Here is a 16,901-nt window from a genome sequence, read left to right as displayed (position 1 = left end):
GCTGCAGGGGGACACACTGATGGGCACAGTGGAGTGGGAGAGGAGTGGCTGCAGGGGACACACTGATGGGCACAGTGGAGTGGGAGAGGAGTGGCTGCAGGGGGACACACTGATGGGCACAGTGGAGTGGGAGAGGAGTGGCTGCAGGGGGACACACTGATGGGCACAGTGGGGTGGGAGAGGAGTGGCTGCAGGGGGACACACTGACGGGCACAGTGGGGTGGGAGGGAGTGGCTGCAGGGGGACACACTGACGGGCACAGTGGAGTGGGAGAGGAGTGGCTGCAGGGGGACACACTGATGGGCACAGTGGGGTGGGAGAGGATTGGCTGCTGGTGGACACACTGATGGGCACAGTGGAGTGGGAGAGGAGTGGCTGCAGGTGGACACACTGATGGGCACAGTGGGGTGGGAGAGTAGTGGCTGCAGGGGGACACACTGATGGGCACAGTGGAGTGGGAGAGGAGTGGCTGCAGGGGACACACTGATGGGCACTGTGGAGTGGGAGAGGAGTGGCTGCAGGGGGACACACTGATGGGCACAGTGGAGTGGGAGAGTAGTGGCTGCAGGGGGACACACTGATGGGCACAGTGGAGTGGGAGAGGAGTGGCTGCAGGGGGACACACTGATGGGCACTGTGGAGTGGGAGAGGAGTGGCTGCAGGGGTCACACTGATGGGCACTGTGGAGTGGGAGAGGAGTGGCTGCAGGGGGACACACTGATGGGCACAGTGGAGTGGGAGAGGAGTGGCTGTAGGTGGACACACTGATGGGCACAGTGGGGTGGGAGAGGAGTGGCTGCAGGGGGACACACTGATGGGCACACTGGAGTGGGAGAGGAGTGGCTGCAGGGGGACACACTGATGGGCACAGTGGAGTGGGAGAGGAGTGGCTGCAGGTGGACACACTGATGGGCACAGTGGGGTGGGAGAGGATTGGCTGCAGGGGGACACACTGATGGGCACAGTGGGGTGGGAGAGGAGTGGCTGCAGGGGGACACACTGATGGGCACAGTGGGGTGGGAGAGGAGTGGCTGCAGGGGGACACACTGATGGGCACAGTGGGGTGGGAGAGGAGTGGCTGCAGGGGGACACACTGATGGGCACAGTGGGGTGGGAGAGGAGTGGCTGCAGGTGGACACACTGAAGGGCACAGTGGGGTGGGAGAGTAGTGGCTGCAGGGGGACACACTGATGGGCACTGTGGAGTGGGAGAGGAGTGGCTGCAGGGGGACACACTGATGGGCACTGTGGAGTGGGAGAGGAGTGGCTGCAGGGGGACACACTGATGGGCACAGTGGGGTGGGAGAGGAGTGGCTGCAGGGGGACACACTGATGGGCACAGTGGGGTGGGAGAGGAGTGGCTGCAGGGGGACACACTGATGGGCACAGTGGAGTGGGAGAGGAGTGGCTGCAGGGGGACACACTGATGGGCACAGTGGAGTGGGAGAGGAGTGGCTGCAGGGGGACACACTGATGGGCACTGTGGAGTGGGAGAGGAGTGGCTGCAGGTGGACACACTGATGGGCACAGTGGGGTGGGAGAGGAGTGGCTGCAGGTGGACACACTGAAGGGCACAGTGGAGTGGGAGAGGAGTGGCTGCAGGGGACACACTGATGGGCACAGTGGGGTGGGAGAGGAGTGGCTGCAGGGGGACACACTGATGGGCACAGTGGAGTGGGAGAGGAGTGGCTGCAGGGGGACACACTGATGGGCACAGTGGGGTGGGAGAGGAGTGGCTGCAGGGGGACACACTGATGGGCACAGTGGGGTGGGAGGGAGTGGCTGCAGGGGGACACACTGACGGGCACAGTGGAGTGGGAGAGGAGTGGCTGCAAGGGGACACACTGACGGGCACAGTGGTGTGGGAGAGGAGTGGCTGCAGGTGGACACACTGATGGGCACAGTGGAGTGGGAGAGGAGTGGCTGCAGGGGGACACACTGATGGGCATAGTGGAGTGGGAGAGGAGTGGCTGCAGGGGGACACACTGACGGGCACAGTGGAGTGAGAGAGGAGTGGCTGCAGGGGGACACACTGATGGGCACAGTGGAGTGGGAGAGGAGTGGCTGCAGGGGGACACACTGATGGGCACAGTGGGTGGGAGAGGAGTGGCTACAGGGGGACACACTGATGGGCACAGTGGAGTGGGAGAGGAGTGGCTGCAGGGGGACACACTGATGGGCACAGTGGAGTGGGAGAGGAGTGGCTGCAGGGGGACACACTGATGGGCACAGTGGAGTGGGAGAGGAGTGGCTGCAGGTGGACACACTGATGGGCACAGTGGGGTGGGAGAGGAGTGGCTGCAGGGGGACACACTGATGGGCACAGTGGAGTGGGAGAGGAGTGGCTGCAGGGGGACACACTGATGGGCACAGTGGAGTGGGAGAGGAGTGGCTGCAGGGGGACACACTGATGGGCACAGTGGGGTGGGAGAGGAGTGGCTGCAGGGGGACACACTGATGGGCACAGTGGAGTGGGAGAGGAGTGGCTGCAGGGGGACACACTGATGGGCACAGTGGAGTGGGAGAGGAGTGGCTGCAGGGGGACACACTGATGGGCACAGTGGGGTGGGAGAGGAGTGGCTGCAGGGGGACCACACTGATGGGCACAGTGGAGTGGGAGAGGAGTGGCTGCAGGGGACACACTGACGGGCACAGTGGAGTTGGAGAGGAGTGGCTGCAGGGGGACACACTGATGGGCACAGTGGAGTGGGAGAGGAGTGGCTGCAGGGGGACACACTGATGGGCACAGTGGGGTGGGAGAGGAGTGGCTGCAGGGGGACACACTGATGGGCACAGTGGGGTGGGAGAGGAGTGGCTGCAGGTGGACACACTGAAGGGCACAGTGGGGTGGGAGAGGAGTGGCTGCAGGGGACACACTGAAGGGCACAGTGGAGTGGGAGAGGAGTGGCTGCAGGGGGACACACTGACGGGCACAGTGGAGTGGGAGAGGAGTGGCTGCAGGGGGACACACTGATGGGCACAGTGGAGTGGGAGAGGAGTGGCTGCAGGTGGACACACTGAAGGGCACAGTGGGGTGGGAGAGGAGTGGCTGCAGGGGGACACACTGAAGGGCACAGTGGAGTGGGAGAGGAGTGGCTGCAGGGGGACACACTGACGGGCACAGTGGAGTGGGAGAGGAGTGGCTGCAGGGGGACACACTGATGGGCACAGTGGAGTGGGAGAGGAGTGGCTGCAGGGGGACACACTGATGGGCACAGTGGGGTGGGAGAGGAGTGGCTGCAGGGGGACACACTGATGGGCACAGTGGATCGGGAGAGGAGTGGCTGCAGGGGGACACACTGACGGGCACAGTGGGGGTGGGAGAGGAGTGGCTGCAGGGGGACACACTGATGGGCACAGTGGATCGGGAGAGGAGTGGCTGCAGGGGGACACACTGATGGGCACAGTGGGGTGGGAGAGGAGTGGCTGCAGGGGGACACACTGATGGGCACAGTGGATCGGGAGAGGAGTGGCTGCAGGGGGACACACTGATGGGCACAGTGGAGTGGGAGAGGAGTGGCTGCAGGGGGACACACTGATGGGCACAGTGGGGTGGGAGAGGAGTGGCTGCAGGGGGACACACTGATGGGCACAGTGGATCGGGAGAGGAGTGGCTGCAGGGGGACACACTGATGGGCACAGTGGATCGGGAGAGGAGTGGCTGCAGGGGGACACACTGATGGGCACAGTGGGGTGGGAGAGGAGTGGCTGCAGGGGGACACACTGATGGGCACAGTGGATCGGGAGAGGTGTGATCCTCAGGGATGACACATTGATTTGCATATGATGGAATGGGATGGACTGCTGGCCTCTATGTTCCTCCATGACCTTGCTGATGGTGGCCAGGCTGGACAGGAGACCATCTGACTCAGTGCACCCTGGGGAGGCAACTGGCAGTGCAGGATGCCCCATTACTGAAAGAAGGTCTTCCCAGAGACTGATGTACCATGATCCTTCTGAGACACCATCGTCACCCAGAGTCACTTCCCACTGGGACATGTGCCACAGGGTGAAAACCCGCAGACCGCTGTCCCTGAACACTGTCTGGTGTGGGAAGCCATTCTCGCAGGACATTGGGCCCCTCCTGGATTGGGTGTGAGGCGTCTGGCCAAACTGTGTCGGAGCTATCCCCACCCTCTCCAGGTGCGAGAGCCTGTCCGTGTGGGGATGTGACTGACCACTGACCCTGAGACCAATCACTGACCCTGACCTTGGAATGCTGCCTCCCCCCGACCTTCATTGTATGGAATTTTCCCCTGAATTTCTTGTTCCCCAATAAAAGCCCACTCCCTGGCGTGCCCTCTCTCTCCTCTAGTCCTGAGTTAGCCTTGCTGCCCACCGGGTGGTTCGAGGTGCGAGCCAGAGGGCAGAGCCGTCTCTGACCTGGTCATAGAAAACGGTAATGGAGTCTGTGGGTCATATTCTGATCTCACTAGTCAACCTCTATGCCAGGAACCTCTTTAATGAAACCAGCGTGCGGGTCGCCTGGTGGATCTGGGAGCTCTGACACTGCGGGTCCGAACCTCCCATCACACCTCCTGGCCACCTTTACCTCTGCACACCTGGTGTCTGTCCTGCGTGTTCTTCTGCCCTGGTCGTGGCATGGTGTCCCTGAGGAAGAGGACACCACAATGACAGACATGTGGCTGGATGAACCTAGAGCGGTCCTGGTGTGTGCCACGCCCCAGTATCTGCTGCTGAGACAGGAGTGGTCTCCTCCTCCAGCAGGACCAGGGCTGCAGACGTCTCTCCGGTCACAAGAAGGAGTGTAGAAGTGGAGGGTCACAGTGAGAAAGCCAAACATGGCTGGGCCCACCTCCTCCACACGTGGCATGGCTTGTGGCATTTCTCGGGTTTCCTGTAGCTCTCAGTCTGCTCTGTACAGCAATCGTACGCATTTTGCAATCGTTGGTTTATGGGTCTGATTCCCTGACTGGTCTGTGAACCAGGCCAGAACTCTGCTGGGTCTCGGCCTCCTTGGGTCTGAGGCTGTTGTGCTCCATGAGTGTTGGAGACAGAGGGAGGAGACCACCGAGTGCCTGTGGAGTGGGTGGATCGGGACCCATGGAAAGACGGATGGAAAGATAGATGTTTGTAGGTATGGAGGAATGACAGATGTTAGAATGTATGTATGATGCACAGATGGAAGGATGATGGATGGTGGATGGGTGGGGTGGGTGGGCAGGTGATGATGCATGGACAGATGGAAGGATAATGGAAGGATGATGGAATGGATAGGTGGGGGGGTGGGTGGGCAGATGGAAGGAGGGATGGATGATGGATGATGGATGATGGATGTGTAGGTGATGACGCACAGGTGGGTGGATGCACAGAGGCATAGGTGAGTGAATGACTGGATGAATAGGTGGACAGTTGGGTGGGTGCTTAGATGGGCTGGTGGGATGTCTGAATGAAATCCCTCTTGCTACTTTCCAAAGTAGAAAACCAGTTTTGCCATTAGGAACAGAGCAGCAGTCAGGTGTCCGTGGTACGGTGAAGCGCTGTCTCACCCTTCTCCCTGCTTGACTGGTGGAGAAGACCTGTCAGTCCAGCTGAGCGGCCCACGGGTGCTCCTGCGCTGGGGCTTCTGCTGCCCTACCTCTACACGGGAGCCGGCTGTCTTCTCTGGCAGGCTCCACTGGGGTGGACCTCTGTCCTCTGGGCCCTCAGCAGGCAGGTCTGAACCGCCTTGACCGTCTGATCAGGATTTCTTCTCTCTAGGAACCACGGCCCCTCAGCACAGGAAGATGCCAGTTCTACTCCAGTGGGGCAGGGTACCTGTATGACGTCTACCAGACAGAGGTGAGCTCTGCTTGGCAGCTCGGCTTCCCTGGTGGAGCTCTGTCTGGCCACAGGGTGACAGTTTGGATGAAGGAGGTCTTCCTGGCCCTTCCCACCGTAGGCGGCGAGATGTCTGTGCCCCAGGGTTGTTCTGGGCCGGCTAGGGCGTTTCAATGGCCTGTATGTTCTTTGGAACCACAGCTGCGACACCCGGAGCTGAGGTTCATCTGTGCTGCCCCACGGGGCCTTTCTGTTGGCATCTGTACGGATTCAGTGCTGCAGCGTGGTCTCATACCAGCTGAGGGATGCCAGGAATGACAAGGGCACTTGGTGGCCTCAGGTTGGAGGCCATCACAGGTGCACATGTGGCTTACGGCAAGTCCACATGGCTGTCCACACAGGGGCCACCGCTGTCTCGCACTCAGCTCCATGTGGCTTTGTCTGGCCATCCTATGCCAGTGCTGTGGAGATTCCTTAGTTTAAACAAACATGGCCTCTCAAACTGAGTGTCAGCGTCCGAGGAGGGGCAGAGAGTGGCCACCACCACTCCAGATCCAGAGAGGTTGTCCAGTGCTTAGGGCATCTTGGAGAGAGGTGCCCGTCTGTGCTTGACACCAGCAAGGATCTCCCTGCTGTGCCTAGAGGGGGAGAGCCTGAGAGGACCAGGAGGGTCTTGGCATGAGTGGAAGGACGAGGAGCCAGGGCCCCGATGGACCTGACAGTCCCTCTGTTCCCAGGTCACCTGCTACTCTTTCAGTGGCAAGTGCCAGCTGAAGGTGAGGAGCAACACCTGCTACTGCTGCGACCTCTACACCTGCGAGAGGTGAGGGTGCCGGGGGGCCCACACATGCCCACACGCGGGCACTCGGCATCTGCAGAGCCAGGCCCACGTGGTGGCGGTGCCAGGGGGTGTGTCCTCCCCTCCTGACAGGCTTGTCACTTCCCTCACTCTGCACCCAATGCCTAGTTAAGGTGGGCAAAGGCACTGAGGTTCCTCAGCCAGGAGCTGGGGCTCAGGGCCTGCCCGGGGAGGCCCTGCCGTCCTCTGCTTGTCACCTGCTGCCACCAGGGTAGCCACCAGCATGTCCTGGCACTGTCCCTCCTCAGGGCTAGAGCCCCTGGTGCCGGAGTCAGGGCCAGTGAGTTGGGACTCTGGGTGTGTCCTCTGCACTGACCAGAGTGCCCCAGGAGGAAGCCTCCCTGGGCAGGCCTGCCAGGTGCAGAAGGACCCGGGACAGCCGAGGGGCCCGCAGGGCTTGAGAAGGGTGCTGCCCCTGGGGGAGGGTGCTGCTGTGCCAGCGTGGGCTGCCTCTGTGGCCGTCTGTGCAGCTCGGGGACCTCTCCCTCCCGCGCGTTTCCCCTCTGGGCCTGGAGGGAGGCTCCAGCAGGTCTGATTGAAGCCGGCTGTGCTCCTGCCACTGGCTCTGCAGGAGGCCCTGAGGACCCCAGGGCCATGGAAGCCCGGCCTGGGGTGGCTGCAGCTGGGCAGCACGGGGGCTCCCGGGGTGCAGTCTTCTTGTCACCTTGGAAAGAAATGCCAACACTTCAAAAGGTGCCCTCTCGCCGCCCCTGGACTTGAGGGGGCTTTATTGTGGGGGACAGGGCAGTGCCCTCAGTTGCTGCCAATTCCAGGTGGAGCCGGAGCCAGGACAGGTCTTGCTGATGGGCAGCTGCAGACCCACCCCACGGTGGCTCCCAGCTTGGGAATGCGTGGTGGCCAGGCGCCCTTTGTGAGCTGCCCATGCACCCGGTGCTCTGCAGCAAGGCCCCTGCTGCCTCCCAAGACACAGGCCGGGGCTCGGGGCTCAACCTGGGAGCAGCCTCTCTGGGGAACCTGAGGGGACACCCTGCAGGAGTGCCCGTGTGGAATAAACGGGGTGCGGCTTTCCTGGGCTTCTGCCCCCTGGAGGCAGGGTGCCCACCCCGCAGCAGCTGACCCCAGGTGCATCAGCAGAGGTGCCTCCACCACACACCAGCCCTAGCCCTGCACATGGGCCCCGGCCCAGGAGGGCGAGGGACCCCCCAGGCATCGCCTGCCAGGCCCGCGAGGCAGAGAAGGTGGACATCAGCCCCTGCTGGCTGCCTGTCCTGCTCAGCCCAGTGTCACCCATGGACACCACGACCTGCCTCACCAGCTCTGAGTGCAGCCCAAGTCCAGGGCAGGGGCACAGGAGTGGCGAGGCTGAGAGGCAGCTTGGCCTCCATGGCTGCAGGATTCATTGAGCCTACTCACTGGGTCCTTCCCAGAACTGGCCAGGCCTATAGGGCCAGTGTGGACCAACGCTGGCTTCTCTGACTAGAGGTCTGCACAGGAGTTGGTGAGGCTCTAGTGCTGGCTTCTTGCCCAGATGTGAAGTCACCTGGCCGCAGGTCAGCCCTCAAGGTGGTCACTGGGCACGGGTCACCGGGACCTCGCCCTGACCCCTTGAGGTGGTCGCCTGGCCATGTTCCAGCCCACGGGGTGGTGATGCTGTTTCTCCTGTCCTCTGCAGCACAGAGCCCTCGCCCACCTACTACGAGTTTGTGGGAGTGCGTAGTTGCCAGGACGTGGTCCACCTCTACCGGCTGCTCTGGGTCTCGATGGTGCTCAACGTCTTGGGCCTGTGTGTAGGCATCATCACAGCCGCAGTCCTGGGGGCCTTCAAGGACATGGTGAGTGGCACCGTGTGTTTCCAGCCAATGGTCAGGGCGTGGTTCCTTCTGTGCTTCCTAACAGGAGCACGCTGGGCCATCTGGGCAGTGGCCAGCACCCATAACCATGGTGTGTGGGGACAGCTGGTGCTCACTGCCAGCTTGCCATGGAAACGTCCGCCTCAGCCCTTACAGAGCCCCTAAGTCCACCTTTGCCTCAGAGGTAGCCATACCCAGTCCCCAGTTAAGAGATGGAGCTTAGGTCACCCGGGTCACCAGAGGTGTTGACGGCAGCCTCCCAGGTGGCAGGTCTGGGCTGGTTTAAATAAGCTGCAGGCCAGAGGCCCCAGGGTGGCCACCGGCTCTTTCCAGTGTGTGGACCCGCTGCTCGGCCCCGGGCTTCCAGGGCTTCTATTCCCAGAAAGCCCTGGGGAGCCAGGGGAGGCCCAGCCTTCCCGCAGGCTCCCACCTGCCCCGGGTGGGAGTTCCCTCCAAGGAGACCTGTCAAGGTGCGCAGACTCTCCTTCAGTGCCCGGGGGGCAGCGCTGACCTTCCCTTCTCCCACAGGTCCCTCTCTCCCAGATGGCCTACAGTCCACCTCCTCCACCTCAGATCCTCTACAACCCTGCCCAGCAGATCTTGGCCTACACAGGCTTCTGTCCATCGCCCCCCACGGTGCCAACCTGCTCGTCCTATCCACTGCCCCTTCAGGTAGGTGCGTGCCACCTGCATAGCCAGGCGTGTCCTGTGCACAGTGGTCACTGGTGCTGGCTGCTGCCCAGTTGGTGCAGGGCCTGCAGGTGGAGGAGGACCACCCAGGTGGTGGTGAGCCCGCTGGGGGCCACGTTGCTGTCCGTGGCCCTGGCCGTAGTGTTGCTCCGCCAGCTCCTGCTGTTCTCTTCCTGCTGGGAGCTGTCCCACCAGGCCAGAGCCGCTGAGGCACCGCCGTCGCCCTAGTGGCTGGACGCCCACAAGCACAGCACAGCGAGGTCATCAGGCAGATGGCCTTTCCTACAGGATGGCAACCTCACAGGGTCTGTCCGGGCAGTGCTGTGGGCCCGGGGCCTCTGTGAAGGAGGTGCCATACTCTCCTGCAGGCAGGGACTTGGCCTCCCTCAGTCCATCTTGCCTTTGGCTGCTGCACGGGTGGCTGTGGTGGCCATGATGAAGCAGGCCCTGGTGGTCCAGCGGGACCCTGACTCAGTGCCTCGGCACTGGGCCTCTGGGGTGCCATCATCTGGCAGGCTTCTGGGCACTGCAAGGTGTTGGACAGGCCCTGGTCTCGGCCCTTGTGAGCAGGGACTCCCGGTTGTGACCATCGAAGCCATTTCACATGCTGCAGCATCACTGGGGCAGGCGGAAGCCCTGCTCCACCAGAGCCAGCTTCCTGTTCTGTGGAGGCTCCTGACAGCCTGCTGCCTGGGCTTCTGGTGGTCAGTGGCAGCCGTACCTGCAGACTGCGTGTGGGTATCCTGTGGAAGCAGGCATCCCAGGGCGCTGTGGGAGCGGAGCTGAAGTCAGGTCTTCAGACGCTCCTTGAGGGGGGCTGCACCCCAACAGCAGACTGGCAGGAGGTGAAACCCGAGAAGAGAGTGACCACGTGGGACCTGTATACCCTAGCCCTGGTAGTCTGGAGCAGAGGTCTGTTGAGGCTCCAGGAACTGACCCCATGCAGTGGCCAGGTGTGAGCTGCACCTGAGAGCTGTGAGACCCTCTCAGCTGCAGGTCCTAAGGAGACGCGGTGGCAGTGTGTGGATCCAGAGCAGGTGTGGGACTGGCACGTGGGACCGGAGCAGAGATCCCATTGGGTGTTCTGCCAGGGACGCGGCAAGCTGTGGCTCAGGGATGTGACGCCTCTGTGCTGGCCATCCTGCCCCTTCTCTCTGTCTCATCTGGAAATGAAGCCAGGGCCATGCCCTGGGGCCTTTGAACCCAAGAGGAGAGGCCAATGCAGGGTCCTCTGAGGCTAGGGAGCTGGTCCAGGCTTGTGAGTGACCGCTGGAAGGATGTGCCAGAGGAGCCCCTGGTTGGCTCCAGGGCTGGCCCCCAGAGGCCAGGTGCTCCTGCCCTGGGGGACCCCAGGCCACCTCAGGGCAAGACCTGGTGCAGAGGGAGTCTGCCGTGGCCGGGAGGGAAGGGGCCGCCTCAGGTTCGGAAGTGACGAGACGCTGGCCAAGGGCCCTGCAGTGTGGTCGCCCACAGTGGTGGGCCCGTTTGAGCTCTGGCCTCCGTCTTCCCCACGAGCTTCTCCACACCTGCCTTGGGGACAACAGTCCTGGCCCCATCACAGAACGCACCTGTCCGCTAGCTCCAGCCATGAGCAGGCGCTCCACCTGCCCTCCTTGCCTCATCTGGGGTTTTGCTGGACACAGGACCACAGGACAATGCCACATCCTGCCCTGGCAGGTGCTCCCATGGACACAGGGGCACCAGGAACACGTGATGCAGCTCAGCCTGCCTGGCCAGTGCCCTCCTTCCTGACACCTGCTGCCCACAAGGAGTGACCAGCGATGAACTGTTCCCCAGCCCAGTGCTCCTATCTGGGCCTGGGCCTCGGGCTGGGAGATCTTGGTGCCTTCTGTTGGTAAAGTCTGTCTGGGGGAGCACAGAAGGCCCTCCCCAGCCTGGATTCCCACCTGGGCCGTGACCCTGCTCTGGAGAGTCAGTGACCCACGCAGGAGCTGAGTCCTGCCCAGGGGAGGGACCCACTTTCTGTGCTGGCTTGTGGGAGGCTGCCACCTGAGCATGACTATTGGCCGGGACCTCTGTGGGCTGGTGGACTCCAGGCAGGAACCTGCCCCTTCATCCCAGGGCAGACCGGGCGTCCTGGAAAAGGGACTGCTGAGCATCTTCCACCAGCATGTGCGGCTTGCCGTGGACACGTGGAGATAACCAGGCCTGGGGGGAGAGGACAGCCTGAGGAGCCGCCTCTCCTCAGAACAGCGAGTAGATGCTCGGTTTCCGCCAAGAAGAGAAGGGAAAGGAAGTCTTTAGTGCTCTGCTAAAGTCCCTGAGCCAAGACCTCCAGCACAACACTCAGGCAGAGGCGGCCCCTGGAGAGGGTGAGCCCTGAGCAAAAACAAACATTGAAAGGCTCCTCTTCCATACACCCAGAGAGGTAGGGCTTCACTGGAGTGCTGGAGAGAGGGGTCTGTCCACCCTGTGTGCGGCCAGTACCTGGCGAGGCCCTTCTATGGGAACTTCCTCTGTGGCTCCTGGGGCTTCCTCTGTGGCTCCTGGGGCTTCCTCTGTGGCTCCTGGGGCTTCTTCTGTGGCTCCTGTGGCTTCCTCTGTGGTTCCTGTGGCTTCCTCTGTGTCTCCTGGGGCTTCCTCTGTGGCTCCTGTGTCTTCCTCTGTGATTCCTGTGGCTTCCTCTGTGGTTCCTGGAGCTTCCTCTGTGGTTCCTGTGGCTTCCTCTGTGGCTCCTGTGGCTTCCTCTGTGTCTCCTGGGGCTTCCTCTGTGGCTCCTGTGGCTTCCTCTGTGGTTCCTGGAGCTTCCTTTGTGGTTCCTGGGGCTTCCTCTGTGGTTCCTGGGGCTTCCTCTGTGTCCTCTGGGGCTTCCTCTGTGGCTCCTGTGGCTTCCTCTGTGGCTCCTGGGGCTTCCTCTGTGGTTCCTGGGGCTTCCTCTGTGGCTCCTGTGGCTTCCTCTGTGGCTCCTGTGGCTTCCTCTGTGGTTCCTGTGGCTTCCTCTGTGGCTCCTGTGGCTTCCTCTGTGGCTCCTGTGGCTTCCTGTGTGGTTCCTGGGGCTTCCTCTGTGGTTCCTGTGTCTTCCTCTGTGGCTCCTGTGGCTTCCTCTGTGTCTCCTGGGGCTTCCTCTGTGGCTCCTGTGGCTTCCTCTGTGGCTCCTGTGGCTTCCTGTGTGGTTCCTGGGGCTTCCTCTGTGGTTCCTGTGTCTTCCTCTGTGGCTCCTGTGTCTTCCTCTGTGGTTCCTGTGGTTTCCTCTGTGGCTCCTGTGGCTTCCTCTGTGGCTCCTGTGGCTTCCTCTGTGGCTCCTGGGGCTTCCTCTGTGGTTCCTGGGGCTTCCTCTGTGGTTCCTGTGGTTTCCTCTGTGGCTCCTGTGTCTTCCTCTGTGGTTCCTGTGGCTTCCTCTGTGGCTCCTGTGGCTTCCTCTGTGGTTCCTGTGGCTTCCTCTGTGGCTCCTGTGGCTTCCTCTGTGGCTCCTGTGGCTTCCTGTGTGGTTCCTGTGGCTTCCTCTGTGGTTCCTGTGTCTTCCTCTGTGGCTCCTGTGTCTTCCTCTGTGGCTCCTGGGGCTTCCTCTGTTGTTCCTGGAGCTTCCTCTGTGGTTCCTGATGGCTTCCTCTGTGGTTCCTGGGGCTTCCTCTGTGGTTCCTGGGGCTTCCTCTGTGGCTCCTGTGGCTTCCTCTGTGGTTCCTGGGGCTTCCTCTGTGGCTCCTGTGGCTTCCTCTGTGGCTCCTGTGGCTTCCTCTGTGGCTCCTGTGGCTTACTCTGTGGCTCCTGTGGCTTCCTGTGTGGTTCCTGTGGCTTCCTCTGTGGTTCCTGTGTCTTCCTCTGTGGCTCCTGGGGCTTCCTCTGTGGCTCCTGGGGCTTCCTCTGTTGTTCCTGGAGCTTCCTCTGTGGTTCCTGATGGCTTCCTCTGTGGTTCCTGGGGCTTCCTCTGTGGTTCCTGGGGCTTCCTCTGTGGCTCCTGTGGCTTCCTCTGTGGTTCCTGGGGCTTCCTCTGTGGCTCCTGTGGCTTCCTCTGTGGCTCCTGTGGCTTCCTGTGTGGTTCCTGTGGCTTCCTGTGTGGTTCCTGTGGCTTCCTCTGTGGTTCCTGTGTCTTCCTCTGTGGCTCCTGTGGCTTACTCTGTGGCTCCTGTGGCTTCCTGTGTGGTTCCTGTGGCTTCCTCTGTGGTTCCTGTGTCTTCCTCTGTGGCTCCTGTGTCTTCCTCTGTGGCTCCTGGGGCTTCCTCTGTTGTTCCTGGAGCTTCCTCTGTGGTTCCTGATGGCTTCCTCTGTTGTTCCTGGAGCTTCCTCTGTGGTTCCTGATGGCTTCCTCTGTGGTTCCTGGGGCTTCCTCTGTGGCTCCTGTGTCTTCCTCTGTGGCTCCTGGGGCTTCCTCTGTTGTTCCTGGAGCTTCCTCTGTGGTTCCTGATGGCTTCCTCTGTTGTTCCTGGAGCTTCCTCTGTGGTTCCTGATGGCTTCCTCTGTGGCTCCTGTGGCTTCCTGTGTGGTTCCTGTGGCTTCCTCTGTGGCTCCTGTGGCTTACTCTGTGGCTCCTGTGGCTTCCTGTGTGGTTCCTGTGGCTTCCTCTGTGGTTCCTGTGTCTTCCTCTGTGGCTCCTGTGTCTTCCTCTGTGGCTCCTGGGGCTTCCTCTGTTGTTCCTGGAGCTTCCTCTGTGGTTCCTGATGGCTTCCTCTGTGGTTCCTGGGGCTTCCTCTGTGGTTCCTGGGGCTTCCTCTGTGGCTCCTGTGGCTTCCTCTATGGTTCCTGGGGCTTCCTCTGTGGCTCCTGTGGCTTCCTCTGTGGCTCCTGGGGCTTCCTCTGTGGTTCCTGTGGCTTCCTCTGTGGTTCCTGGGGCTTCCTCTGTGGCTCCTGTGGCTTCCTCTGTGGTTCCTGGGGCTTCCTCTGTGGCTCCTGTGGCTTCCTCTGTGGTTCCTGGGGCTTCCTCTGTGGTTCCTGGGGCTTCCTCGGTGGCTCCTGTGGCTTCCTCTGTGGCTCCTGTGGCTTCCTCTGTGGTTCCTGGGGCTTCCTCTGTGGCTCCTGGGGCTTCCTCTGTGGTTCCTGTGTCTTCCTCTGTGGTTCCTGGGGCTTCCTCTGTGGTTCCTGGGGCTTCCTCTGTGGCTCCTGTGTCTTCCTCTGTGGCTCCTGTGGCTTCCTCTGTGGCTCCTGTGGCTTCCTCTGTGGCTCCTACATGTGGGCGTGTCCGTCTCCCCGATCTGCTGATGCAGTCAGCCGTCACTATGGTGTGCTTGTTGATTGCCTTGAGTTTCCCTGAAGTATCAAATGTTGTGTGAGCCTGGAGGAGGTGGCTCCTGCCTTCCCCTGACCTTGTGTGTCAGGTCATGGCGCTATTCTTGGTGGCCTGCAGGTGAGGTGGCCCACAGAGGGAGGAGCTCGGAGCAATCCTCAGGGTCTCTTCAGTGGCTTTGGGAGCAGTCTGTCCATGAGCCTCCAGCGGGAGTGACTCTTGGCCCCTCTCTTTGGACCTTTCCTGTCTGGATGGGCGCTGTGCCAAGGTGGGGCCTGCGTGTTCTCTGGGCAGTGTGCAGGCAGGTCCCCTGCTGACTGAGGACGCCTCTGTTTAATTGCAGCCCTCCGGCATCCTTTGGGCCTCAGCCTCCACTGACCTCCATCTACCCGAGGACACGCAGCCTCCCTCTCAGGGCTCCCACCATGGGCCCCCAGCCAGCGCTCCAACACCCTGCGTGCCAGCCGACCTGCTCCCTGGGGAGAAGCCACCCCCCTACGCACCCTGACTTCGGGGTGGCAGATTGAAAAGAATCTTGGTTTTGCTTGTTTTCTAAAAAGCTAAGTCTGGAAATCCTGCGTCTGCGTCTGCCCTCCTGCAGAGTGGCGGGCTTCTGAAGGCGGTGCTGGCCTCCCTTCAGGGACCCGACCTGAGCCAGGAATAAAGGTGAGAGCTGAGCCAGTCGACCAGAGCCCGAGGCGGCTTTGCTTGATTCCCCTCTCAGCGCGAAGCAACACCCCACACTCAGCCCCAGCCTCCTCTGTTGAAAGGGGCTGCTCAGAAATCTGCCTTCACTCACGGAACCAGAAAGCCATTCTCTGCCTTCCTCTCGGTCACTGGCTGTTACCATCATTCTGCAAGGGGACACAGCTTGGTACCTCACTGAATGAAGGCCATTCTTTCAAGGAAAGGTGTCATAGATTTCTGTTTTTTGTGTGTGAGTCCCTAGGGATGGACAGGGTCCCACCTGCCCCTCGTGCTGTGCTCTCCTGGCATTTGCTTGGAGAGTTCCCAAAGGTCTGTGCATGGCCTGGGCTGGAGGCCTGGGTCCTGCTGCTGCTCCCGCTCTGCCCAGAGACTGCACACCTGCAGCCTGCAACTGCGGGAGGCACCACGGAACCTCCAGTCTCTGACCAAGGGCATGCCAGGGCAGATGGTCCCCAGGACCTGGCCTCCCCACTCTGTCATACACTGAGGGTCCCACATGTGACCGCCGTGCCAGGCCCCTGTGAAGAAGCTGAAGTGTGCCTGCTCTTGGGGATGGCCAGGTCCTGGCTGACCCAGCAGTCCCTGCACGGAGTCAGTGAGCTGTCGGGCAGCCCCAAAGCATGTACCGTGCTTTGTGATTCCCTCCTGTGTGATTTCCTCCGGCTGGAGCGTCTTGGACTTGTCATCCAGTGCAGGGACAGGCCAGGTCTGCCCCAGGAGGGCCCCGAGGGACTCAGCACCTCTCCCAAGGAAGGAGGGCCGCGAGGAGAGGCAAGCTCTTTCTGCCCCTCTCCCTGCCCTCCCTTGTTCCAGATCAGGATGCCTTCCCTGCGTCCCACAAATGCCCCAAGTACACAATAACCCTGTCCCCTTTCCCACTGCCTGGCCGAGGCCAGTCTGTTCCACAGTTTCAGCTGTAGCACATGGGGTGGGGGTCTTTTCTCCACAACACCATCCTGCACCACTGGGAGCTTGGAGGGGACAGAGGGACAGGCACCCGGAAGACGTGGCTCCTGCGCCCCCTGCTGGCCTAGAACCACACTCCGACTGGCAGACTCAGTGGCACAGGGACATCCTGCTCTGAACACAGACAGGTCCAGGACAAAGGCCATGCAGGGCACATACCAGCACATGGCAGCCTCAGGACTGGTGTGTGGAAGACGCCTGGCAACAGCCCAGGAGCTGCTGACTGGTCTCTGGGTGGCAGTGATGGCCCCGGCCTCTAAACCCATGACTCTGGCTTATCATTTTGTTGAAATTAGCCTCACGAGTCTGTTTTCCAGGAGAACATGATCTGGGTCTCTCCTTGGTGCTGACAATCTTGGGTGCAGCCCAGCCTCAGGTCCTCTGACCTCCAGGAACCAGACCCCAGTGACCCTGACCTCCAGGAACCAGACCCCAGTGACCCTGACCCCCAGGAACCAGACCCCAGTGACCCTGACCTCCAGGAACCAGACCCCAGTGACCCTGACCTCCAGGAACCAGACCCCAGTGACCCTGACCTCCAGGAACCAGACCCCAGTGACCCTGACCCCCAGGAACCAGACCCCAATGCTCCTGACCTCCAGGAACCAGACCCCAGTGACCCTGACCTCCAGGAACCAGACCCCAATGCTCCTGACCTCCAGGAACCAGACCCCAGTGACCCTGACCCCCAGGAACCAGACCCCAGTGACCCTGACCTCCAGGAACCAGACCCCAGTGACCCTGACCCCCAGGAACCAGACCCCAGTGACCCTGACCCCCAGGAACCAGACCCCAGTGACCCTGACCTCCAGGAACCAGACCCCAGTGACCCTGACCTCCAGGAACCAGACCCCAGTGACCCTGACCCCCAGGAACCAGACCCCAGTGACCCTGACCCCCAGGAACCA

The 16,901-nt window shown here is 61.6% G+C and overlaps 1 protein-coding gene across 1 annotated transcript; it reads left to right on the top strand.

The window, feature by feature from the left end:
* Nucleotides 1-5,720: 5,720 nt before the first annotated feature.
* LOC143411630 (transmembrane protein 255B) lies at nt 5,721-15,229 on the top strand (the record flags this gene model as incomplete). Its single annotated transcript, XM_077108444.1, has 5 exons — nt 5,721-5,801; nt 6,518-6,603; nt 8,273-8,432; nt 8,979-9,122; nt 14,663-15,229. Coding segments are annotated over 5 exons (636 nt in total), but the record flags the coding sequence as incomplete, so codon positions are not given.
* Between the last annotated feature and the right edge of the window lie 1,672 nt (nt 15,230-16,901).

The sequence above is a fragment of the Callospermophilus lateralis genome, unplaced genomic scaffold (genome assembly GCF_048772815.1).
Source record: "Callospermophilus lateralis isolate mCalLat2 unplaced genomic scaffold, mCalLat2.hap1 Scaffold_7788, whole genome shotgun sequence".
Lineage (NCBI taxonomy): Eukaryota > Metazoa > Chordata > Mammalia > Rodentia > Sciuridae > Callospermophilus > Callospermophilus lateralis.
This window is presented reverse-complemented; position numbering and strand designations above follow the sequence as displayed.